A 25,878-nucleotide genomic window follows, 5' to 3' on the forward strand; every position below is an offset into this window, starting at 1 on the left:
AGGCATGACATAAAGTAAAATGAAACCAAATAAAATAAACACTACAACTTTACAAACAGAAGTTACCACATCAAACTAAAATTGTGCTGTAAAAATAAGCCTTGTTAATTTATCAAATATTAAGCTGCCAAATTAAAGTTATTTACCCTTCCATCAAAAAGACTTCTCCCATTTTCTAAGCAAATTTAAACACGGATTTGTCTACAAATTGTCATTCCTCAAGTATCTTTTTTAAATAAAATGGAAAACATTTTAAATATGCTCTGTTTGTTTTTAAATAATTTACTTTTTATGTTTATATTTTATAATTTATATTTTGTAATTTATTTATACTTTATTATGATTTATGTGCAAATGATCATAGAATTTAGCACATGAAAAACAGGCAATGGGATTTATATGTTTAGCAAGATTTTTCACCATAAAAATACAGTGTATGAACGTCTAATAAGTAACACATTCAGTTCGCCATATATTAACATAATTAAGTTTTTTTTTAAAGGCAGATTCATGTTCATTAGAGTAATATTTGGGCAACGATTGTTGAAAAACCATCTTTTTTGGCAATGTATGTGTACAATCGCAGATGCTTAACTGTAATCAACCAATAGTTTGCAAATGGTTTTCTGGCCTCAATACAATTGAAAAAAAATAAATAAATAGGACTGACAAGGGACAGCAATCACCAGGCAAGTGTCTTCAAGTCCCATGATGCAAACACTTGCTTTATGCGAGGTGTTAATGAAACTGGGTACAGCTCTCGAGCACTCATTTAGCCGCAGACATTACACGATTGAAATGAGACGAGGAAATTCCAGCCGAAGCATTGCCTCTCTTGAGTATTCTCTGACTGCTATTAAATAAAGGCTAATAGCAGTGGCAAAATGTTTGTGATATAATTTAATCCATCAACAGATCAAATGGCATTTCCTCTGCATGGTAGATAAAGCTCATTTCAGATGCTAATCAATGTGCCACCATTGTGGAGGGATTATGACTGTCATATTCTAAATAATCCGGCATTAATCAATGCAGCTGTAATCCTTATCAATCTGGCAACCGTTAACTGTTTCAACAACAAACCCCCTACTGTTTTATGGTTTAAATGTATTAATACATTTAGACTATTAAAGAAAAACATAGAAGGGTGCTTGATTGTCCAAAAGACTTTTTGAGAGACAAGACTGGTTCTGCCCCTTGTTTGATGAGTTTTACTCTAAACTAGTCGAGAGTCTAAAGCTTTTTAATGCATGGAACTGAACTGGTTTAATGAACTGAATTACTTCCAATAGAAGAACAATCATCACGATTATCTGTCTTCCAAAGAGCAGCAGAAACTCACGTCTGATTGCGCCACCACTTTCATTCAGCGGGGAGCGATCATTACTCACCCAGAGTCCCTGACACCTGGTTTCACAAGGTGATGAGTGCTTTTACTGTGTGGGTGTTTGTGAGATTGAGTGGCATCCAGGGGCAAGACAGACAGCGAGTGTTTGAGTGAAGAAGTGCGTGGGATGGCAGAGGAGAGGCAAGGTGCTATTAGATATGGCTGTTCTGGATTTTTCTCACTGTTCATTTCTTGTGATTTGGGTATGAACATACTGTACAGTGGGGGGCCAACACTTTGAGAGCACACTGTTAATTGATTTTTTTATTTCAAAATTCTGACAAATAAAGGGTTACACTTTATTTGAAAGTGTCTTTGTTACAATGTTATTATACATTTGAGTACTTTTCATGATTTTCATGAAAAATTTGATGGCCAAATATTATATATTTGAATATACAATACACCAAAATAAAGATCAGAGACTCTACTTTTAAACAAATTGTTTTATCCTAGCTTAAAACTCTTGAATATAGGTAGGTTTCATAAAAATGCATAATTATGAGCAAAAAGGTGAGGAAATCACATTTTCATCAAAAACTACATCTGGATAATATTCTGTACGAATTTCAAAGCATAAATCCAGTAAATCACCCTTTTTACTCTGTAACATTATGCAGCTTTCATTTATATGCTGTCTATTGCTGATGATGGCATTATTTTTCATATGCATCTGTTTACATAACAGATCGCTTGTTTCTCCGTCCTGTTCACATGTGTTTTTGCTCGCGAGGTTTTGTACTCATTCAGAAGATGTGTAATAGCGCTCCCTAGTGTATAACAGTGAAAACGCGAAAAGTCATAAAAACTCGAATCGCTGTCGTCTAAAAGACGAGATAAGTCGTCAATGGCGGGGAAATAGTTAATTAACTACATGTTCTTACTATATGGTTAGGGTTAGGATTACTTGCATGTAATTATGCATACTTAACTGTAATTATAATAGTTGGTACATGTAACATGTAACAAGTACACCTTAAAATGTTAACCAAACATCTTTAGAAAGTGTAACCAAAAAGAACTGTTCATGGTATAAAATGAACAAGAAATATTTAAGACTATAGACTGTTTCTGGGTCACAAATTGAAATGTAAGAAGATTTGTGACTTTGACTATGTTAAATCCTTTGTACAAAACGTCAGAACCACAGAGCAGATGCTCGTAAACCTTTTTGAGTCATGCTGGATAACATGGATAATAAGAATTCAAAAAACATATTAAAATTAATTTGCAAATTAATTAAAATGACCGAATATTTTCTTTAAATATTTAATATAAATAATCTAAAATAAAAACAGATTTTCATTTAAAATAAAAATATTAAATATTTTATCAATTCAAACTTCACTTAAATTGTTAATTAAAAAATAATCATAATCTATATCAATAATCAATAATCTAATTATAAAAACACAAATATAAAATGTATATTTGCAACAACAAAAAAATGCAACAGAATTATTTTCTCATGTACTTTGTTTGAACTGTGTTTGAATGAATAAAGCTGCTGTGCACAGATCCTTTGGTCTGTGGAATGACGGCAGAGGATTATGATGATGATTCAGTATTACCCATCATGCTCTTGCGGTGGCCCATATGCCCCCCCCCCTTCTCTACAGGGTGTTTGCTCTAAATATACTCTCAAATCTAGATCATGGTGGATCAATATTCTGCTATAGACACAAACACAAACATTCCACTACTATACATATCATACTGTGTCTACTAGAGGAATAATTCCTCCATGACATTTTCTCTGTGGTCATTTAACCTGGTTCTCCTCCTGCCCCCGCTCACATCGCTCTCCATCTCACTCGCTTTTTCCATCTGCGTGACCTCTAGTGACCCAACACAAATACAAATTGCTTTCAGACTTCTGTGGCTAAAAACAAAGACAACTTGCAAATCGATAAACCCTGACCTATCTTCAAAAGCACCCATGTGAGCAAATGAAAATAAAACGCATGTTTGCACACACACATAAATACAACAAAACACACATCACGAGTTTAAATCCATATTCTCTCGAGGAAAAAATATATATAGATCTGTGATGTGGATTGATTGTCTCTATATTGCTCAGGCTGAAAACATTTTTTCTCTAGTTTTCAGTAGATTTAATGTGGTCAAAGGGTATTTTGAAGACAGATTGAATATAGTGTACAGTCAACACAGTATCATCCAAACATGAACAGGAAGGGAAAACAAGCCACATTCAAGCATGTCATCCAAATGTTCCTCAGCTCTGATGCAAATGAGTCATTTGCTTACTTTATTCTTCCAATATTTTTGCAACAAAAGCAGAGCACAGACATTGTAGTCTGACTGACACCGGTAGCCAATTATTTTTATGAATAATAACCAGTTTGATGACAAAATTAACAAAGCAAAGAAAAACTAAACTAAATGAAACTAAATAAAATTAAATAAATCAAATGAAACCAAACAAAATAAAATAATTGAAATGAAATGAAACAAACAAAATAATATGTATAAAAAAAAAAAAAATAAAAAAAAAATGAAATGAAAAAATAAACAAAACTAAAGTAAAAATGAAAAAAAAAAATTACAGAACAAAATAAAACTAAAATGTAATTTAATTAAACAAAAACAAAAAAAAATTATAAATGAAATTATTACGATCACCAGCTGGAGTGCCCATGAGCTCCACCAGTTGACACTTCCTCCTTGATTATTATTAGGGCCGGGACTTTAACGTGTTAATTGAGATTAATTAATTGCACAAAAAATAATGCGTTAACTAAGATTAATTAATTACAGAAAAAAAAATCCCGCATTTTTTATAACTTATTTTTGCACTGCGGAACGTTTCTCACTGGTTGAGTTTCGGCGCACCGATTATACTGGAGCACCAACTAGCGTTCACATATCAACGCAGCACATCGAGCCTCAAGTATCACCTCAATGCAAAACATATAGCAGCTAGCGTGGACTTTACACTTTATGTTGAACTAGGTATTATTTTGTTGGTGCAACAGTTTATGTTGAACTCGTTATTGCTTTGGCCAAGGTTATTGAGAGTTGGACTTAGTATGTTATGGCCTCTGAAGCAACAGAGAGATGTTTTCTAATAGTCAGTGTTTCCAATGTTCTGAATGTAATTGACAGTATTGTGTTTTACTAAAAAAAACACTTTACAGAAGGTTCCAGCACCTATAAGCTTCCTGAATTTCTGAAATGTACTATTTCTAAATTGTTTCTAAATATGCTATTGTTACACTTCGTGGCAAAAAATTGCACTGGTCTGCTAGACTTGGTTGAACAAAAATAAACAATATTTTGTTGCTTAAGCTTATGTATTCAGTCATTATTCAATGGTATATTATAAATCCATGTGAAAAAAAAATTACTTCTCACTGTTCCCAGGTCAAATATTTATCTGCGATTAAAATGCGATTAATTTCAATTAATTAATTGCAAAGCCTCTAATTAATTAGATTAATTTTTTTAATCGAGTCCCGGCCCTAATTATTAACATTCACCCAGGACTCCATTTCCCATAATCCTTTGCCCAGACTCAGCTGCACTCATCATCAATAGCTGTCACCTGTCTCTCATTACCTCATTAGTCTCACTTTAAGAATGGCACACGTACACTCTCCCATCGCAGTTGATTGCTAGCCTGTAACATTTCCTCGCCTTAGTTTTCTTTGATTTTGGACTGTGTCTGTTTTTGTGATTGGTTGCTGCTTGCCCTGACCTCTGCCTGTTTTTGAAATACACTTTTGGATTAACTTGGATGATTCTGTTTGCTGTTACTGACCCAGCCTTTCTCACTACGATTTATTAATAAAGCATCCACACCTAAGTTGTCACGACTCCTTGTAACAGAAAAAAAAAAAAAAAATTAAATTAAACAGAGCAGAATAAAATAAAATACCAATGGAAATGATCATATCTAAAAATAAATAAATAAATATGTGCGCAAAAAAATTGTAATATTAAATTGAAAATTGAAAATCCTTTCTGAATAACTATTTGTATTGACAAGGCTGTTGGTAGGTTTTGTAACAGGCACCAGGTTGTTAATCGACCAAGACAATAATCTCAAAATAGCCTGCCTCTAATCTGCCTGGGTTGATATATTGGCCTATAACTACCTTGTGGTTCCTCAGTGTCTCAGTGAGTCCATCATGCAGTTTAAGAGTGTCAGAGTTGATGTGTCTCGTTGCAAGCACCTGATCCTTCATGTCTTATTGCATCACAGCTACAGCAGATGAACAGAACGAGACAAGCACAGCCCAGAGCGCTAGCAGAGGACGGGAGGGGTGGAAAGGGGGCGGCATTGTCAGAGCGAACACAAGCATACGAGAACAGAGTTGCCAGGGAAACCGCCCTAAAACCCGACCGACAAAGGAAACAGAGGTGAGCGGTTGGTCATATGACCATGTGGCAGGAAAAGAGAGAGAGGCGGCCCAGCAGGACAGAGACGGTGCACATGTTCTTTTGCTTTTCCTGCTGAGCATAACAAGTTCTGTGACAGCATATCAGCACCTACAACACCCTCTCCTGCTGCCTGGCACCGCAGCAGCCCACATTAACATCCATATGTCTCTGATGTGTATAGAGCCGCTACTGGTTAATGATAGCAGGAGACCATCAGGCGTAATTACACACAGACACAGACGTTTGCTTTTGCCATACAGACAGCAGTCTAAAAAGTATTTATAAGCCACACAAAAATCACAATAGACTACAAAATGTTGCAACAAATGGCAGCCCTCCTTATTAAAATCAACGTGAAGTTTAATTTGCTGCCCACTTTACTATAATCTGATGTATCAAAGTTATTCAATGAGAAAATAGTAACTGAATCTGGAATTGAATGAATTGTGAAGTGAAGATAATAATATGAAACATGAGTTTTCTTAAACAACAGTGATAGTAATATTAATATTAATCACAGTCCTATATTAAAATAACAAAGCAATAATCATTCATAATTAGACCAACAACTGGGTTTTATGTACAGTATATAGGCTATATATTTATATTAAGCAGCTTAAATTTTACGCATTACAACTCAGTTCAAACTCATGAATAAACCTATTATTTTTAATAACCCCTATGGGTCATAATTATAAACATCATCATTATGACTGTCTAATCATTAACAAATAAAAAATGTGAATTTTGATTTTATGTTGACTTTGTAATAATACGTTTAAAACAATATGTAAAAAAATTTATAAAAATAATAATAATAATAAATCAATTGTCATCCTTGTTGGGAAAAAAGGCTAGGAAAATTGTTTTGAAATGTCAAATGTAATTATGTTTCTGAGATATTTTACCCATAAGAATTTCTAAGAGGGCTAATAATTGTGGCCAATGTATACTGGAGAAAAACATTTATTTTTATCAGTCCCGCCCCCATTTTCAGTTGTTTTACATAAATGAAAAGTTAGATTTTTGTGAATTTTATGTATGAAAGATTAAAAGAATAAGCAATATGGATTTATATTTACAGCCTTTTTTGCTCATATTTTCCAAGTGTGAAATCCAGGACTGACCAGGATGGTGTTTAGCACATACAATTTTACACAATACACTGTAGTTCATGAAACTCCAGAATAATTAATTAGCATGTAAAATGTTTATATTAATAATAATTATTATAAAAAATACATACTGACTAACTCAATTCACTAAATAACTCATTTTACTCTCATTGTCAGAGAGCCCAATATATATTCAATATCTAAATTAATACAAAATTATAATTTGCCTCATTGTTGAACAATGATAAAATCACATGCAATTGTTATTACATAATGATAAATAAAAACTAAATAAGCAGTACAAATCAGACACTTGTGAATGTACAGTTTTTCCAGCATCCTCAATATGCACCAAAATGGAAATGTACCAACAACAGCCACTAGGGGCATTGCCCCCACAAAAACCGGACCCCCCAGAAATGATTTGATAATTCCCCCACTAGCACACATTTCCAACTCCGTCCTGCACACAAGCACACCTCTTCACCAGAAAAGCCTCTCATCTGTTTGGAGGTCAGCTCATATCCTGCAGGTAATGACAGGCCTCGTCCCAAAGCCGAGCGGCCCGTGACGGAAAGAGCAGGGAGCATTAGGGTGGTTCTGAACCGAAGTGCCCTCTGTAATCTACCAACAGACATGGCCTTGAGTGCATACACCCACAACCAGGCTGGGCTGAGAGTTTTAACTGGAGGTTCTCCCATAACCACAGCCCTAAAATAAGGATGGAGCCACAAAGCAAAGCACGGATCCTAAGCACACACTCCAGCTACCAATCACGTCAAACACAGTTACCTCTCTCTATACAAGTGCTTCCCACAATTACTATGATTATCATTATCACACAGCTAAAGCCATCCTATATCAAAATAACATATCACTTCACCAAATGCCTGTCAATCCATTAATGGATGGATGGCTAGGTAGTGTTAAAACCAGAGCTGAGCACAGAGCCGATGTTCTATAAATGACCTACAAGGGCACACACACACAATCGTATCGCGCTGCTCTGGCAGATTAACTGAACAAAAACCAAATCCTTCTCTCTCGTTGCATTCATATTTCCCTGTGTACCAGCACAGGACAACTAATCTCTCCATGTTAATGCAGGCTGTTCACAGAGCACTGCCAACAGCAGCCAGCACACACATACACACAGGAGAGAAGTCTGCCTCAGAAATGGTAAGGTAAATATTGTTCTTCAGGCAGATTTAAAGGGACAGTTCACCTAAAAATTTAAAAATGAAAGGCTGCCGTTATTTATTTATAATTTATTTATTTTGTGTGTGTGTGTGTGTGTGTGTGCTTTTCCACACAATTTTACATGCAGTTACAATGAACGGACACTGAAGATTCAAAAAGATTGCAAAAATACCTTATTTAGCACAAGTGTTTTTAAGATGTAAACAGACACGAAACATAAAACATACGAAATATCACGACACTGTGCATGTGCATATTTTTGAATCCGGCTAAAAACACAGTCAGATTAACAAAGGTTAACATGGCTCAGATCTTCCTGTTAAACAGATTATTTAAAGGGACACTAAAACAAATGGTTTTGGGGTTGACCCCCAAAGTACTTTTTGTCCAGTATAATATGGAAGTCAATTGGACCCAAATTAATTTGCTGCTCAACATTTGGTCATGAGCGAAAATCAATAAAAACTTTGGTAAACTGCACCTTTAAGATCTATTCCACACCCTTCAGAATGAATGAATTTTTGAAAAACTAATTTGGATTGAGGGATGAAGGCACATTGAGCCATAAATCTGTTTATTAATAGATCTATAGGGTTTATTCTGAGTTGAATTAGAGAACCAAATTAATCAATCAATGAATCTGGCATTGCTGTTTGATTCATAAATAAATAATGGCATTGAAATTGGTGTGTTCCTTGCAGAGCACTATGGCATGGAATAAGAATGGCATGGAATATCACTATTCATATGGACCAACTTTATGATAGTTTTATGTTTATAAAACAAAATGCATGAATTGGTACCAGCATCAACCACTAGAATTTGAACCAAAATTCACTTGAATTTGAAAAATCAGGACTGAAATCAAAATTAGTCAGACTGATTTTATGACGCAAATCATTGGATTGAAATGAGCGATTCACTGAATCAGACATTACTGCTTGGACATATGGTTGAATTTTGATATTTTGCTTGCACAGAACAATCAGAATGGCTCTTATGAACTGTGTTTGTGATACTTTTATGGTGTTTATGAACCATAAATATGCATAAATATGTCTCAGCATAAGCCATTATGGGTATCATCCTTTAAAATGGCATTTGATTATTTGTGAATGAATCATTTGGACTAGTTTTGTAAATCAAATCAGCCGACGCAACTGTCTGTACGATTCATTGCATCAGACGTTACTGCTTTATTATCAGCTTAGCACTATCATATGGCTTTAAAATGACTGGTAACAGAGTGCACGAGTCAAACAGACCATGTTTATGATACTTGTATGATTTGTTTATATCCTAAATTAAACCTTATATCCTCAGTGCCCTCTCATTGTAATTTTACAGAAAGCAGCAACCAGCACAGTCTCCTTTAGTGAGAAAGAATGTCATACAGGTCTAAAGTAGTGAGTAAATGATTTAAAACAAATTGAAATTTCTAGATGAACTATCCCTTTAAAACCATCTAAAAAAAACCCCTAAGATTTCAAGCATGTATTTTTGAATATACAGTACTTGCCTATGAAATTTCCATGTGCAAACATTTCTTTTACCCCTCACAGCATGAGAAAACATGAGCAAACCTCACACAGAATAGATTCACTGTTCCCGCCGTGTCATTCAGCACTCAAAAAAATCCTTGAAATTCAGCACAGTGAATGAGCCTGAACAAGCTGTGCCCAACACTCACACATTCACACACCACACACACACACGCACCCTTGTGCTATACCTGCCCTATTTCTGGCCCAGCAGTCCCCTAGTGTAACATCTGTTGACCTGTAGAAAAACTAAAGACCTGTCCTAAAAATAGACTGCCTCGTCACGATCACAATCCACCCTGCTGCTACACAGATTGCTGTTGACGGATTCCGTGTTCCCATTTACGGCCGAGATTGAAGAAAATAACACAATGTGCTCTGTTGTGCATTTAAATTTTCACACCATATTCTTATTCTTGGGTAAGTAGTGTGGTGTGGGTGGGAATGGTTCTGAGGGTACATTCATGGCCATATGCAAGTGCGAGAAAATAAAGGTTAACATTTTTAAGTAAAGTTATTCCAAAGATGAAAATTCCTAGTGTAACAATGGGTCTCATTTTATATAAGCTGGCCTTAACTACTATGTACTTACATCAAAAATAAATACAATGTACTTATTGTGTTCATATTGTATTGCATAACACTTTTGCTGCTATTGAGGTGGGATACGAGTAAGATTAGAGACAGGTTTGTTGGTATGGGTAGGTTTAAGGGTGGGTTGAGTTGTAAGAGGTGGGTCAACAGTTAATTACAAAAGTAATTAAAGAAATTAATTAAATATGTAATTACAGGTATTTAAAAAAAATATATAAGTACAATGTAAAAAAATTATGTACACAATAAGTGCATTGTACCAAATAATTAATTTACATTTAACTACATAGTAGTTAAGGCCACCTAATATAAAGTGGGAACAAAAAATATTTTGATAAAAAAAAAAAACTTTGACTATAAATGTGCATGTGCATATGACTGACATATAACAATAGCCAATGAAAGTTTTCTGTACAGCATACAAATGTAATAAACTAGTCTGGCTTTTCTCCATCTTGTTTTGTTAATACAAATGGCCTCACGCAAAACTCTTGCACACAAATCAAAGATTTTACAGCATAATCCGTGCAAACTTTGACAAGTTCAGCAACTAGATGTTCACAAACACAAGCCATCTGACACAAGATCTGAGCAAATCCAGCCCATGTGGTTCACAACCACTCCAGAGCTGCCAGGGAGACAGTAGTCACACTTTACATTCACGATCAAGCTAAAACACAACATAAAAGAGTAATAAAAAAATAAACTGATGGAGATCATCTATATATGGATGTTTCTTTAGTTAGAGGAACTGTCCCTGGATAGTTTTAGGAGAAAAAAATAATTTTAGTTTTCATTTATAGGTTATAGTTAGTGCTTTCAAATGATTAATCGCGATTTATCGCATACAAAATAAAAGTTTGTGTTTGCATAAAAATGCATGCATTTGCATGAAAAATATTTACATGTATTTACAGGCATATATTTATATTCATATACTTTCTATTTTAAATAAATATATTTAATATATTAAAAAATTTTAAAAATCTGAAATATATACATGCATGTCAGTATATTTATATATACATAAAAATATACACAGCACACATACATATATTATGTAAAAAAAATATATATATATTTTGGATGTGATTAATCATGATTAACTGTTTGACAGCACTAGTTATAATATAGTTTTTCCGGAAGAAAAAATCACATTCATTTTCTCCATAAGGGAATTGATTTTTTAAGATAACTTCCAGACAACTGAAGACTTACTGTGAGCTATAAGGGTTGTTAATCGATGGAATGTACTTCAATTACAACATTAATTTGCAATGATTTAGTTCTTTGCACAGTACAATTTTAATGACAAACAATGCATTTTTATTTTTTTATTTTAATGATAAAGCTCAAAATTAACTGACTGCTAAATAACTTAAAAGTCTATCTAAATCTCAAAATATATATGTATCCAACTTTCTCCAAAAAGGGCAAACATCTCAGTCCACATCATCAAAAAATATACCAAAATCCATCTGAAGATTGACCATGATGGGATAAAGGTATTAATTCACACTAGTAAAAAAGTATCCCTAATTTTAGTCACCCACATGCTGTATGGTTACACAAGACTAAAATCCAAACAGAAGAAACAACTAAAGAGTGGAACTGAACTTGTAAGAATTACATTATGTCATTCAGGAGAGTATCTTTTTATTTTGTGGCTTCCACTGAAGCACATCCTGCTCAGGCAGATTAAATGTATCATGCTTTTCAGCTCTTAAGAAGCATATTAGGATGGCACAAGCTCCTCTCAGCTGTTCCTCTAATGGCATAATGGCTATCTGCCCAAGAAACCTACGTGAACACTTCCTGATGGCCGTTTTGGCACTCTGACCGGAGTATTTGACATGAACCGGTGTTGTCTGATGTCCTGAGCTTGTCTCGCATTCAGATAATGTGCACTAATGAAGAAACTTCAGCAAATCCACTGAGAAAATGACCCGCTGTGTCGGATTAGCACTGCGTCATCACTAATTTCAATACAGTGACCACATTTCCCTCGCCCACTGTCGTGACTTGGCCTAATGCCTATCTTGAGAGGCTCTCTAAAGACCGGAGGAAAAATGGCTTGCTGTAAATCTGGAAACAACATGGGAGGTTTAATGGCTAAGCCAAAGTGATCCACCAATAATGATGCTTAACATCACGCAGGTGGGGAAACGACAATAGTCCTTTAGTGAGCAGAGCATGTTAAAGGTACAGTTTGTCTAAAAATAAAAATGCTGACTTTATTTATTTACTCTAATGTTGTTCAAACCCCGGCTTTTTATCTCACAAAAATCTAAATAGCTTTGAAGACTTGCAATACAGAGCACAAGTCATATGGAATACTTGTATGTACATTTGTATGATGATTTTTGTTATATTTTATTGCATTTGGGAGGAAAAAATTAAATGCATTCTTCAAAAATTATCCTTTTTTGTGCTCCATGGAGATAAAGAAAATCAAACAGGTCTGGCACCTATTTGAGGTGAGTAAATAAAGTAGAATTTATTTGAACTGTATATAAAACATGAATCCATTTAAACTAGGCCTATACACATTTAACATCAACAAACTAACAAACTTAATGTGATGCATATTTGTCAGTCATACATAAATGAAACTGGTTGGAAACATGCTAGATTTAGTTTATAGGTAGCAATTTATTATTACTATTTGCATCCATTTGATTTATAAATCATTTTTACATATATAATTTTCAAAATTGCTTAGAATCAGTGTAATATTGTGAGAAAAAAAAATATTAAGTTTAAAAGTATACATATTTAGCATTCATATATAGTAATATAATATAAATAATTTTATTATACTACAGTAGCACAGACAATGTATCCTTTCTACTTATGTATGACTGAAAAATATGCAAAGTTTGTTTATGCTAAATCTGAATATATACAATTCAAATATATAAATCTTAAAATTATGTCTGAATATTTTTTGAGTGTATCATGAATTTGTGAGCTCATAATTGTCTGTGGCAGTACAGATGGGAAGCCTGGTCAAAATCTCACACCAACAAGAATATGTTGTTCAACACTGCAACTATCAGTCCTTTGTCACTTACAATAATGTACCTTTTTAACTGGTAACGGTCACCTGGGTGTATAAAGAAGAACTAGACAAACAGGGTTAAAGAAACACAGACGTTGTGGCTGCCACACCTTGATCTGTGGTTTATAATTAAACACTAAATCACACCATTACACCACATCACTCAATTCTACACAGTCTTATTTGAAAGTATGCTTATAAAAACATGGATTTAAGCTACTTATTTCCACAATGCTGTGATTCACAGAAATCCACCTTTCATTTTTATTTTGAAACCGTAAACATTGACAGATACACATCCCTGTAGGTGCAGTAAAGCATACCAGTCTCTAAATGCATGCCTTGCCTCAAACGGATGGCTGATGGGGGCAACTGCATTTGTCAGAAGGAAGCAGTGCTCTGTGGATAAGCGATCAACCATAGGAGTCTAACACAGTCCCATGCGCATGCAAATTTCATTCAAATAGCTTCCCTCCAATAGTGCCACGAAATTAAATCTTTAAAGCCAGAGGCAGAGCATTTCTGTGAAACAAATAATTAATAAACAGTCTCACAATTAAAAAGAACAAACCCCTTTCAGGCGCACAAAGAAGCGTGGCAGATGATGCTGATACATTTACAGGCAAACCCGTTTCAGCTCGCTCCGTAACTTTAATTTAAACCGGTCGAATGGGGTGTTTTCAGTACTCACAGTTCAGTAGTCTAACAGGTGAGTGTCTCCTTTTTCGCTATTTCCGTGCCCGTTTCCAGATATCTGATTTCCCTCGCCGTGGTCCGCCTCTCCGCCCCGTGAAGCAACTGCTGACGACGACGTGAGTTTCTTTCCAGCACCAGCGCGCTTTGAACAGCTCCACTGACGTCACTCACCGCCAAGCCAACCGACGCCACGCCCATCAGGCTCCGAGACCCCACCCAACACACGCCAGTGTTCCGATTCATCTACACGATTCGAATCTTTTCAGTCAATCGGTTAACTAAATGATTTGTTCAGTTTGTTCAATTTGGACTAGCATGGGGCCAAATCTCAACAATGGATCCTTTTCACAAAACTGTGATGAGATGACGCGTTTCAACGGTCATCAGCAGCGTAAATCATAGAAAGTATTTTTTTTATTCTGTTTTTTTTTTAATGTACATTTATAACTCTATAGGCCTATATGTATTATATCACATTTGCATGAAATTACAAATGCGAGGTGTTTCTAAAATGCAGCATCTGCATCGATCTTTGAACAAGTCCATCAGTCTCTCCAGGTTTATTTTATTATTATTATTATTATTATTATTATTATTATTATTATTATTATTATTATTATTATTATTTTAAAGTCCTGAAAACACTATCATGGAGTTTTTCCTTCAACTATTTGAGCAAATGGGAATCCCATATATAAAAAATTTATATATGGGAGTCCATGACAAATGGATATATATATTATATATATTATTTAGACATATATATTTGTCATGGACTCCTTTTTAATCTGTATTTTGTTTATCTGTCTGCTGTCATATTATCTAAACTATTGTAAAGCGAATTTGAGTTTGCAGAAAGGCGATATATAAAATAAACTTGCACTCCAAACCAGTTTGTTCATAAATAAGGTAATACATTGGAGTAATATGATAAGACACACCACTTTTCAATATCATGCAGCAAAACCTTCTAAAAATAGCTAGAAGCAGATGAGACCAGAAGCCTCGCACATAACATGTACATTTACAAATAGCCGTGTTCACGCAAACAGGAAAGATAAATTGAATAGTGTCCATATGAAATTTTGTTGCAGTTATGGGAGGATTTTTGGGAGTTTGTAGGTTTATCTATCTATAAGTCATCATCTGAACATGTTCTGAAAGTGACTACAATATTTTTCCTTGTGTGTTAATACCATGTTCGATGGTGTATAAAATATGGCAGACCCTACATTTTGGTATCACTATCACTTTAAGAGCCATCAAGTGGGAAATCAACCACACCATCCTACGCGGTCATCGCATGTTCATTATTGGGGACTGCAAATCCCAGGAGACACTGCGATTGATTTCCAGCTCCACCGTTGCCATAGATACACTCGCTATCCAAGTGACGAGCATAACGCAGCCAAGTTTGCGAAGGAAGGTGGCCAAATTATCAACACTTCTGAAGCAGGCATTGAAGGTATAGTTTATTAATTGTTTAAAGATAAATATATATATGTATATATTAATAAATAGCCTATCACACACAGTTTTGTTTTAACAATGAATTGAACAATGAAAAACAAATGCTCAGGAGACCGGGTTAAATTGTCACACTCCCATTATTATTCACAACGGTTGTTTTATTTTTGAACGTCAACTTCTGTGCAAAACTCGGCATACTGGCAATTACTCGTTAGCGAACATTTCCTTATTTTTTAGCTTGGCATAAAATGCAGTTTATTTAACCCACGTTTGTGTCCACAGCTGGCCACCATGGGTAATTCACAATAAACAATAAAGTAAAACGCCAACTTATAGTAAAAAAAGTTCCCAATCTTCCACAAAACAGCAGCATTTAAATGTATTATAGTAAACTTAACACTGCTAAAAAAGAAAACAGTATATTATGAACAAAACAAAAAATAATTGAAACTAATTTCCCATTAAAAAAAAAAAAAAACTTAGATTACAGCCTGAGGACATAGTTGTGACAGGTAGCCGCTGTCCCATCCCCTCTTTGAAACTCTTACAGCATGGGCAAGTGTCCTAATGTTTCATTAATGAATGCTCATAAATGTGTCTCTTTTATTTTAGCAGGTCTGTTGTGAGCGATGGAGGGATGCATGGTCCGTCTCCACAGTGTTCACTTCAGGGGTGCTTTTAGTGCTCAGCCCATCATTGTCAACTTCCACGAACTCTTCCAGACCAGAGATGCTCCTACAATTCTGCCTACGGTTAACATAAATTTCTTTCTTATTTTAGATTCAGATTCTTTCCAAATAACTAGATTGATATCACACTAGAAGGCCAAAATAAACTTTATTTTCTATACAGGTAGACATTTAGATCTGGGTGGGTAATTAAATACCCAACTGTTGTTGATTATGTTGTTTCTTTTTTGCATTTTTTTATTTGAGATAACTTTTTGTATTTTGTCAGTTCAAATACATTAAATAAATCAAATGGATAAACACAAATTTAGTTTAGTTAATTAAAATAAAAAATCTAAACATTTATTACACTTAAAAAAAAAATGTTTTGAATTGCTAAGTAATAATTACAAATAAATGGCAAGTAACACATTGAATTAAACATGAATTTTTTAATCAGAATGACTGAAATGGTATTTTTTACTCTAACTTTGTGTATTTTTTATTTAATAAAAATGTTCCAATATTCTGTTTGATGAAATATCATTTTAAAATATCATATTTTAAATATTTAATGAAATATTGTTTTATTAATATGTATTTTCATTAGAATGTATCATCACTGTCACCTTATCTGCCACTGGATTTATTTTTCACTGAGATTGTTGGAGTACATTTTTGGATTGCATTCTCCACCAAGGAGATATTCAACAGAATTAGGCCCAAAAAGGTGTCTTAGCAGGCAACATAATTAAGTTGCGTACCTTTTGGAAAAGCCTTTGCATCAGAAATGTGCCTTAAATGCTTCCTCCGTAGGCATCTGACTTGGTTTTCTAACAGCGTAAATTTGCCAAATTGCCTCATACACGCCCATACACTTACGCCCACCCACACGCTAATTCATTTCAATCCCACTAAACCTCTTTTATCATCTTGCTTGCTTTCCCTTCATTGATGTTTATTGATTATTGAGTGCTGTATTCCAATTCCTTTCTGCATATTAACTCCCTCCTTGTTTTTGAAATATTATCTGAGCTTTTATTGCTCTTACTCCTCAAAATATGAAATTATAGCATCAGCACGATCGGCAATATAGGTCACGTTTCAGCCTCCCCTCGTGTTGTCCAGGAACTCCCTGTCTTAATTGAATGGATTTGTTTCTCAGCCAGAGCTTTGCAAACATTGGTGTGGGGGGTGGGTGTCACGATGCAGACAGTCGGCCTCATGCACTGGTTTGCACCAGATCTATGAGTGTTCTTGAGTCCGCTGCTCTTTTCTACATTACCTGAGGCAGATGTTATTTTGTGCTGTGATAAATATGAATATGTAGATTGTCTTGGTCTTGCAGGTAAAAAATGAGGATGTTCTGCGGGCTGTGGTGGCTCTATTGGACACCTCTTTGCCTGAAATTGGCCCCAGAGATGTGCATGAAACAGTACACTACCCTGGGATACATACTATTATTTTGTCACAAGACCATGCAGGTATGTAATTCACCTTGGTTGGGCAACAGAGCATAAATTATGCTAGTGATAGAAATATCCTGCATGATTCCATATCTAGAACGAGTGTTGGCCTAAGGCTTTTTTTTATGCTGAATTCTCTTTGCAGATGTTTTAGAGGACTATAGCGGGAGAGCTTCCCAAAAGGGGACAAATTTGAGCCCAGTACCCTGTAAAGCAAAAGTGGAAGCTGATTCCACACACAAGCTGCTGACTGAGCTATACAGCGACTCTGAAGAGAGTACAGAGGAAACCTCAGAGGAGATGATAGCAACAGAGACAAGTGTCAGGTTAAGATTTTTTTTAATAGTAATTCGAATAGTGTGATCACATTTTCTATTGTTCTGCAAATTTTCGTGAGCACAATCCAGTCATTTGGAATCCATTTAATTGGGAATGTCATATGACGGTGAAAGATTTCCCCAAGCACATTTCAAATTGGTCACATGGGAGGTTGATTATTTTGTATAGCTCACACTGTGCAATATATTCTTAAGAATAAAGGTTCCAAAAATGGGGTTTATAGAATATAGGGCTTTACTGCTAAAACCCATTTTTGGAACATTTACTATGGCATAGATAAACCATTTTGGGTTCCCCAAAGAACCTTCCAGTTAACAGTTTTTCAGAGAACCATTATTTTCTTCTTAGTGTGAAGACCATCTGAAGAAACTTTTTTTCCCAATAAAGAACTGTTTATGAAATGGAAAGGTTCCGTGGATCTTAAAGGTTCTTCATGGAACCCAAAAAGCTAATAAAGAACTATTACTTTTAAGACTGTGCAACAAAAGTGGATGGTGGTTTATACTGTAAAACTCCAAAACAGATATATAAGTATCATAAAAATGACTGTTTAAAGCCTTCTGAAGTCATAAGAGACCTTTGTGTGGAAAATGACTAAAAACAAAGTCATTCATTAAGTCATGATTGAGAATTAAGTGAATATGAACATGACTCGTCATAAATGGTTTGTTGATTCTGTTAAAGATAACGGGATTACAAGAGCCTTTTCCCAAATCCTCTGTGGTGAACAGTTTGCCAAGCGTTCCTTATCAGCTCTATCTCTACCCTTATAGGCTTACATCTAGAAAGAAGTGCATTTTTATATATTAATTTATTACATTTCAGAAGGACATTTGACAGAGATCATCATGACCTTATTATAGTCAATTACATTGACAAATGTCACCATGCACGCATGTTTCTATGCCAACACAACTGGGTTATACAATTGTTTGGACAATTGTATCCAATTATGGTCACCTACCAGGATTATCTAAAAAAAAAAAAAAAGTTTGTTCTCTGTTCTCCATAGTTGGTCTTGGGAGCAATTCTGTGAAGGCCTCCAGGAATTTGTTGACGGAGCGAGAGATAGGAAAGAAAAAAGAGCAGTACAACAAGAAGACGGAAAGATTCTGCCATCCGCCGTGGGAGTTGAATCTTTGATCATGGCTGCTGCCTGCTACGAACTCAAGATACTGTAAGCAAAGCACAAGCACTGTGTCTGATTCAATCAAACAGCTGCGAAAGAGCCATAGAATACTATTTTGTGAAGAAGGAAAAACACTAATGCTTTAAAATCAAGATACTTTCCTTCTGTTAGCATCTCATAACATCGAATCTTTATCAATTGCATTTAAAGTCATTTTTGCAATGAAGAGGAAGTCACACAAAATGTAAATTATGAGATACACTTCTTGTTTGTTGCAATCTACAAAGCATTGTCACACTATTTGACTACAAGGGATTTTCATACACACTCACACACACACGTCTACCTCACAGAATACTTTCTGTGCAGAATCATCTTCTGCTGTACCTACAACCCACACATCCAAATCAAACTCTGTCCAGCTGTAAAGACAAGCGCCTGACTGTCCCTCCCATAGCCTCAGTCAGCATTTAAGCTCTTTATGAGTGGATTCCATCCAGGATTCCTAAAAAAGACTTTATTTATATCATCAAACTGTAACAAGCCTTGTCATTATGAGATCCCACTGAATGGTGTTGCTCCACCCTGAGTCTATTTCCAGTCCAGTGGGGCTGAAGAGTGGAGAAACCTGCCCTGCCCTGCTGGCTGTGGGGCGTTATTCCCAGTCAACGAGAGACTATGGCTTCCTCTCTCTCCTTTCCCTCTTCTGCACTCTGTATTTGTGCCAATCGCTTCCACATGACCTGTGGTTTAGTTTAACCTCAAGCGTCTGCCTCACACACACACACACACATACACTGTTTTATTGTGACAGTTCAAATGGATGTTTCTCAGAAACGTAATGTGAATTAAATTAAGACATAAGCTAACGTAATAAGAACAATGATATGGAGTCGTCTGCTTCTGTCTGTGAATTGTAGATCTACAGGAGACATGGTGCTTCAGCTGTCTCTGTTGGCTGTTAGGAAACGATACCGGCACCTTGGGATTGGCAGCTACATAATGGAGGTAAACACACAGTTGTTTCTGCTTGGACCTTCTCAATCTTCTTCGTATTATTCTACTTTGTAAATGACAGTGTATATCAGTGCTGCTGTGTCTTTACCAATTGTTTAATGAACACAGCCTATAAGCTTGTATTTTGCATAGACACTGCCCTCTGTTGTTTGCATCTTTTTTTTTTTTTTTGTAAGTACTTTTTCCTATTTTTTTTTTCAGCTTTTGAAGACTCAGTCTATAGTAGGGAAATATGATACACTTGTTGCCCACGCTGACACTGATGCAATAGGCTTCTTCAAATTCCACGGGCTCACTGATGACCCTCTGCTCAATGACCAGTTCAAGTACGGATAATGCATCCCACACAGCAACAAGTGACTCGTTCTTGGCCAGAATTAGCTAAAAACTGACTTTAAACAAGACTTTATGCTGATCATTCAACAAACATCTGGCTCTTTCTGTGAGACCAATGTGTCTCTATTGACAGCAGATATGAGACAGGAGTTTCTGGCTATTTCGTTTTTTATTGTTGAAAGTTTACAAACAGTGCCATCTGTAGGCTAGGTGGTATATGACTGTGGTAGCATGAAAATTACTATTTATTAACAGTTTGGTATCTATATATATTTAAATATTTAATTGCAATGAACCTAAAATGTTTCTGTCGTTAATGCATTTATTTAATTTACATTTATTTTTCAATATTGAAGTATTCATAAATAGTTTTTAGACACTTTAAAATGAAATAACACTGGTAATACACTCAAAACAGTAATTCAGCATTGGTATTAAGCAATCATACTTTAAAAATTAGTTTTGATGGGACTCTATAACCTTAACTCTATTTTTTGTTTTTGTATATTATAAAGAGAGCTGAAAGATGATTGGACTAACAGTATTCTCATGAGCTACCTGCCACCCTTTACTACAGGTAAGGCATACACACACACACATACAAACTCATGAACACACACTTTCAACTTCATGTTTTCACTCTACACATTTTCCTCTAGACTTAGAAATGAGAAATCCCGTTTTCTCCCTGAGTTTACGAGAGGTGGAGATGAACATGGATGTGGCGTGAGTTAATATTCATTGCATTATGCATTTGCTGGCTGTTGCTGGGTAGTTACTAAATTTGTCCTAACTTAGCTCTTAATATGAGCAGTTATCTTTGCAAGCACCTCTAAAAATAATCGAAAGCATATTGATCAACATCTGACAATCAGGTTAATAGTGTCTCTGTTTCTTAGAAGGTCGCAGGCTCTCTTTGCATATCAGCAACAGGTAATGTGTGTGACGAGACTACTCGAAGAGGTCAAGATCTTACGCAAACAGGTGATATTACATTTCGCATGATATTTGAACATGCGCTTACCAATCGACAACTGCAATTGAGTGTATTATAATCATACAGACTCTGTGTTTCTGTCACGTTGCACATGTATCTCTATCTCTCTCACTCTGTGTGTGTGTGTGTGTATGTGTGTGTGTGTGTGTGTACGTAATCACATGCTTCCATGGTGACTGGCTTTTCAGCTAGATCTAAAACGTGAGGAAGTGGACCGCCTCAACTCCAAGCTAGAACAAGAAAAACGAAAGCGACATGATATAGGTATGTTTGTACAGGTGCAAATTTTTAGACCTCAATATTTGCCTGCCTGTTTTACACAAAACACAATTGGGAGGGTTAAAGCACCTGTACCAGTCAAGTCTACAAAAGCATTTTGGTCATTTGGTGTTTAATATTGGACAGTTTAATCATTAAATAGGTTAGGCCCTTAACGCTTACCTTCTTAACCCTATCTCTTTCGATTACTTTGTCCTTATCTTTTTAACCATTTTTTTTTTTTCAAATTTAATTTTTCCACTCTCCTATTCCCATTTTTTAATTGTAATCCTTCTTTCGCTCTGGTTTTATATTGGTTAAATGTATATTAATATATCTATGTTATATTTTAGTTTTTGTGGTTATTATCTCCCAATTTAATATGCAGGTGTAAAATTGTGACTTGGGGACTTTTAAGTTAGATGATGGAAAAGGTCATCTAAATGATAGAGGATGCAGTTTAATATCCCTAATCAGCCAATACTGCTAAATTACCAAATATTTGCTAAAATGTTATAGATTAAAAAAATATATTTTTAAAGAACTGAAAAACTTATTATAAATTGCTGAAATTTATTTTTAATGAATATACAATTTATTTTATTCATATTTACATACTCTGTAGAAAACAAGTTCTTGATGTACAGGCTGAAGAACACAAAAGAACTGTTAGACAATATTGCCTCAGACTCAGGTGAGTATTTTTATTTAATTTTTCTTTCAGCTTGCAGCTGCAAGTAACACATGAACTGCGATAGCCTCCAATCTTAGCTGATTCAAACAGTTGCTCTGAAATGCTCATGTGCTTGTATAATGGTTACTCACAAAATCCCAGCCTGTCATATTGAATCAGCAACTATAATACTCTTTTGAAGCACCTGACCAATAACAAGCTCAGACTGACCTTTGCTTGCACCTCCAATTATACGAGCCACTTGTCTTCTATCCTGTGACTCATAAAGCTGTGGGCTGGGTTCTGACGGCTCATAAAGCACTACTGGCTCCATAGTGAGGGATGAAGAAAAAAACCCATAAGATCAATCCTGTCTATAAAATCAAAAGCGAAGAGAGACACAATAATGAGTGCAAAAAAATCAGTGTATGAAGAGGTCCATATGGCCAGTCTTCTCCAGTCACGCTAAAAATACATTTATTGAAGTAATAAGCCACTTTAGACTTGAAAAATGAAAAATTATTATGCTAGGTAAACAAAGCAAGTGTGTAAATACTGGCTGTTGTACCAGAATTCAAATGTGGCTCATCCAATAAAGTGCTTTGTAATTGCTTTCGTCTCAGGAAAGCTAATGTTTGAGTAAGTGTGTAGGATATATTGGATTGTCTTTGTACTTTTCAGATGATCAGGGACTAATTGAACGGGAGCATGCAAATCCAGGAACACAAGGGCAAGAAACAGCACAGTCTGAAGAACCTCCCTTTCAAACAACAGAGGGTGCTGGAGTTTAACGTTTTGTAGCTTTTACTGCAGACTTTGTTTGATGTCTATTCTCACATGTATGCATTTGTTTGTATGTTTATTTGTACCCCTGTCTTGTAGTTTTTGAATGTCATGTTTTTGGGAGGCACTCTCTTGGTTGCGAGTAGTAAAATGCCTCTGGACCATCTACATAAAAGCTTTGGGAAATAAAACAAACCAGTTTTGAATTTAAAACAATGCACTTTTTATTGGGTAACTGCATTTGAAATGCACTTAGAAGAAGGTATCATATGCTAAAAGATAGGCATCATTATACAAGTATAGTTTTCCATCAACTGGATTGTAGTTCAGATTGGCTATACCAGGAGAAACCTTCTCAAAAGGCAAAGAAAGAGTGTTTATCTCATGACCAGTGGTTGTATCGAAAGCATAAAACACCTCTTCTTGGTAAGTATTGACAAAGCGTGTAGCATACAAGACCCCGCACACCATAAACGTGCTGGTGACGGACCTCTTAAAGAGACGCGTCTTACAGGTATGAGTGATATTGAGTGACACTGGCTCTAAACGGCTCACAACAATGTTGCCGTGGTTCTCACCCAAACACCATTCTGATCAGCCTCCAGGTCGATATCGGTCCAATCCCGACAGCTGTAGTAGCAGAAAGGGAACTTGTTGTTGATTCCAGCACCAGCTAGTTCTACACGCTTGGTTGCTTGAGTTGTAATGTTGAAGCTGCAGATTTTAGCGGTGCCGTAGCATTGGTAAAATACAGTATTGTCATACAGAATAGTGCCAGAGCCCTGAACAGCATTCTCGTGGCTGTAGGATGGTGCTATCTCTACATCTTTGTAGTAATTGTTGGCCATGAAATCTTCAAGTGAGTTGTACATCCTGATTGTGTTGCCACGCCTGTGATCGCTCACCAGACAGTGTTCCCAATAGTGTTCTGTACTGCTTAGCAGGGCATCACGGCCCCAAGCACCAGAAATATAGGACTTGCTGATGGAATTGAGCTTGGTAACAACTAGAGAACTTATTCTGGTCATAGTGCGCTGATGACAAGAACCTGCAAGCAATTTAGTTGAACTTTTTGGATATTCAGAATTCAGAAAATGGCATTTGAAGCAATTCCATTCCTCCAAATTTCTATATCCTACCTTCAGAAAAATAAATTACAGACAGTCAGTAAAGTACTTCTGAAATCATTTGGTATGGTCTTGCAACTCGGTTGTTGAGCTCACGTAACCTCTTCCTCATGGTCTCTAGATTAATAAATAATCTCTGTACATCCTCTGGACATCAATCTTGGCTTTATTTAACTGAGAACAACAAATGGTCTCATTAAACTGTGGTTCCCTTTACTTTTATATTGTTGAGTCATCATCTTTAATTTGAGATTGATTTGAAACACTGATTAAAAAATAGTCTACAGAAATATTGGTTTGTGATCATGTGTTGCAATGTCTACCTCACTGAGCAGGTTATGTGTCTCTTTGTTGGGGTTCTGCATGTGTGTTTCATTGACAGATTGATGGATTTCCTCAAGTTCCTGGTTCAGCTGTCGCAGATGAAGTTCGCTGTACAGTCCACTTGTGTGCAGGTAATCAAATGCTTTTAGACGGGCTGAGATGTTCTGCAGAGTGGCTTCCATCATAGGCAGTTCTGCATTTGTGTTCCTCATCTGGAAATCGACTCAGAAAGTTAATTGATAGTGCCCTGATTCAAGATTCTGTTCAATTGTAATGTGCATCATCTGAAAAGCGTTGCAGTCCATTATGTAGCTATTGCCATAAGAAGCTTTAACTTTACCTTTTCCTCAAACTCATTCAGGTTGTCCTCACAAATCTGGACCTGTCTTGTGACTTCCTCAAAATGAAAAATAGGAAAAGTCCAAATAGAGCTGTTTATTTTACACAAACATGAATCAGACGTCTGTTGACCTTGAACTCTCTGAGCCTTGACAGTCGCCTTATGTACAAACACAAAAACAATATTGCATTAAACATATATACGTTTTCAGACATTAATCAGAATGGTATGGCCAATTGAAGACAAAGAGAAAACTTACGATGACTGTGAGGAGAAGCAGGTAGAAAAGCATGATGACCAAATGGGATGAGAGATTACAGAACTGCTTTAAATCACCACACAAGCACCGAGATGTTGATTTTACAAATTTACATATGGCTATTTTCAGAAATTCAGGAAGAAATTTTGCTGAAAAATGACAAATTAGTCCAAGTTCCCCCCGAAAAATGTATTCATTCCCAGTCCATGATGGATTTTATGCAGACATCTGAACTTTCATTATAATGATTAACAGTATTTTTTAATTTTTTTAGATATTCAAATTTCAAATGTGTAGTTTTGTTATCTGTTGAAGAGGGTGTGAAAATTGCACATATGGCTAATTTCAGCAATTTGGGAAGAAATTTGGCTGAGAAATAATTCAACCACAAGTTCCCCCCAAAATTTACACATCTCCTTTTTTATTATACATTATATGCAGACATTTGCACTTTCATTACAGTGACTAAAGTTTTTTTTAAAAATATATATTCAAATTTGCATTGGTGAGGGGTCTGTTGAGGAGGATGTGAAAATTGTGAATATGGCTAATTTTCATAATTCAGCAATAGATTTGTTGAGAAGCGCAATAATTTAACCACAGGTTCCCTGTTTTGTACACCAGCCCATAATAAAATTTAGGCAGAATTCTGTACGTTTTAATTACCGTCATTTTCAGATTTCTCCAGAAA

The 25,878-nt window shown here is 35.6% G+C and overlaps 1 protein-coding gene and 1 pseudogene across 3 annotated transcripts; one reads left to right on the forward strand and one right to left on the reverse strand.

The window, feature by feature from the left end:
- The first annotated feature begins 15,354 nt into the window (after positions 1 to 15,354).
- Positions 15,355 to 23,345, forward strand: LOC113043035 (uncharacterized). 3 transcript variants are annotated; one of them, XM_026202139.1, is made up of 13 exons: positions 15,355 to 15,466; positions 16,084 to 16,223; positions 17,488 to 17,623; positions 17,751 to 17,931; positions 18,957 to 19,121; positions 19,994 to 20,081; positions 20,292 to 20,416; positions 20,942 to 21,003; positions 21,086 to 21,152; positions 21,329 to 21,410; positions 21,612 to 21,687; positions 22,307 to 22,375; positions 23,036 to 23,345. In XM_026202139.1, the coding sequence occupies exons 2-13, from the start codon at positions 16,101 to 16,103 to the stop codon at positions 23,143 to 23,145; spliced, it is 1,284 nt and encodes a 427-aa protein (XP_026057924.1). In that variant the 5' UTR covers positions 15,355 to 15,466; positions 16,084 to 16,100; the 3' UTR covers positions 23,146 to 23,345. The 3 variants fall into 3 exon arrangements, with proteins under 3 accessions (XP_026057924.1, XP_026057923.1, XP_026057922.1); XM_026202138.1 differs by having other exon boundaries at positions 15,356 to 15,466; positions 16,087 to 16,223; positions 21,326 to 21,410; XM_026202137.1 differs by having other exon boundaries at positions 15,357 to 15,466; positions 21,326 to 21,410.
- A 37-nt stretch (positions 23,346 to 23,382) lies between these two features.
- LOC113043036 (olfactomedin-4-like) lies at positions 23,383 to 25,241 on the reverse strand (annotated as a pseudogene).
- Between the last annotated feature and the right edge of the window lie 637 nt (positions 25,242 to 25,878).

Source organism: Carassius auratus, chromosome 25 (genome assembly GCF_003368295.1).
Source record: "Carassius auratus strain Wakin chromosome 25, ASM336829v1, whole genome shotgun sequence".
Taxonomy (NCBI): Eukaryota; Metazoa; Chordata; class Actinopteri; order Cypriniformes; family Cyprinidae; genus Carassius; species Carassius auratus.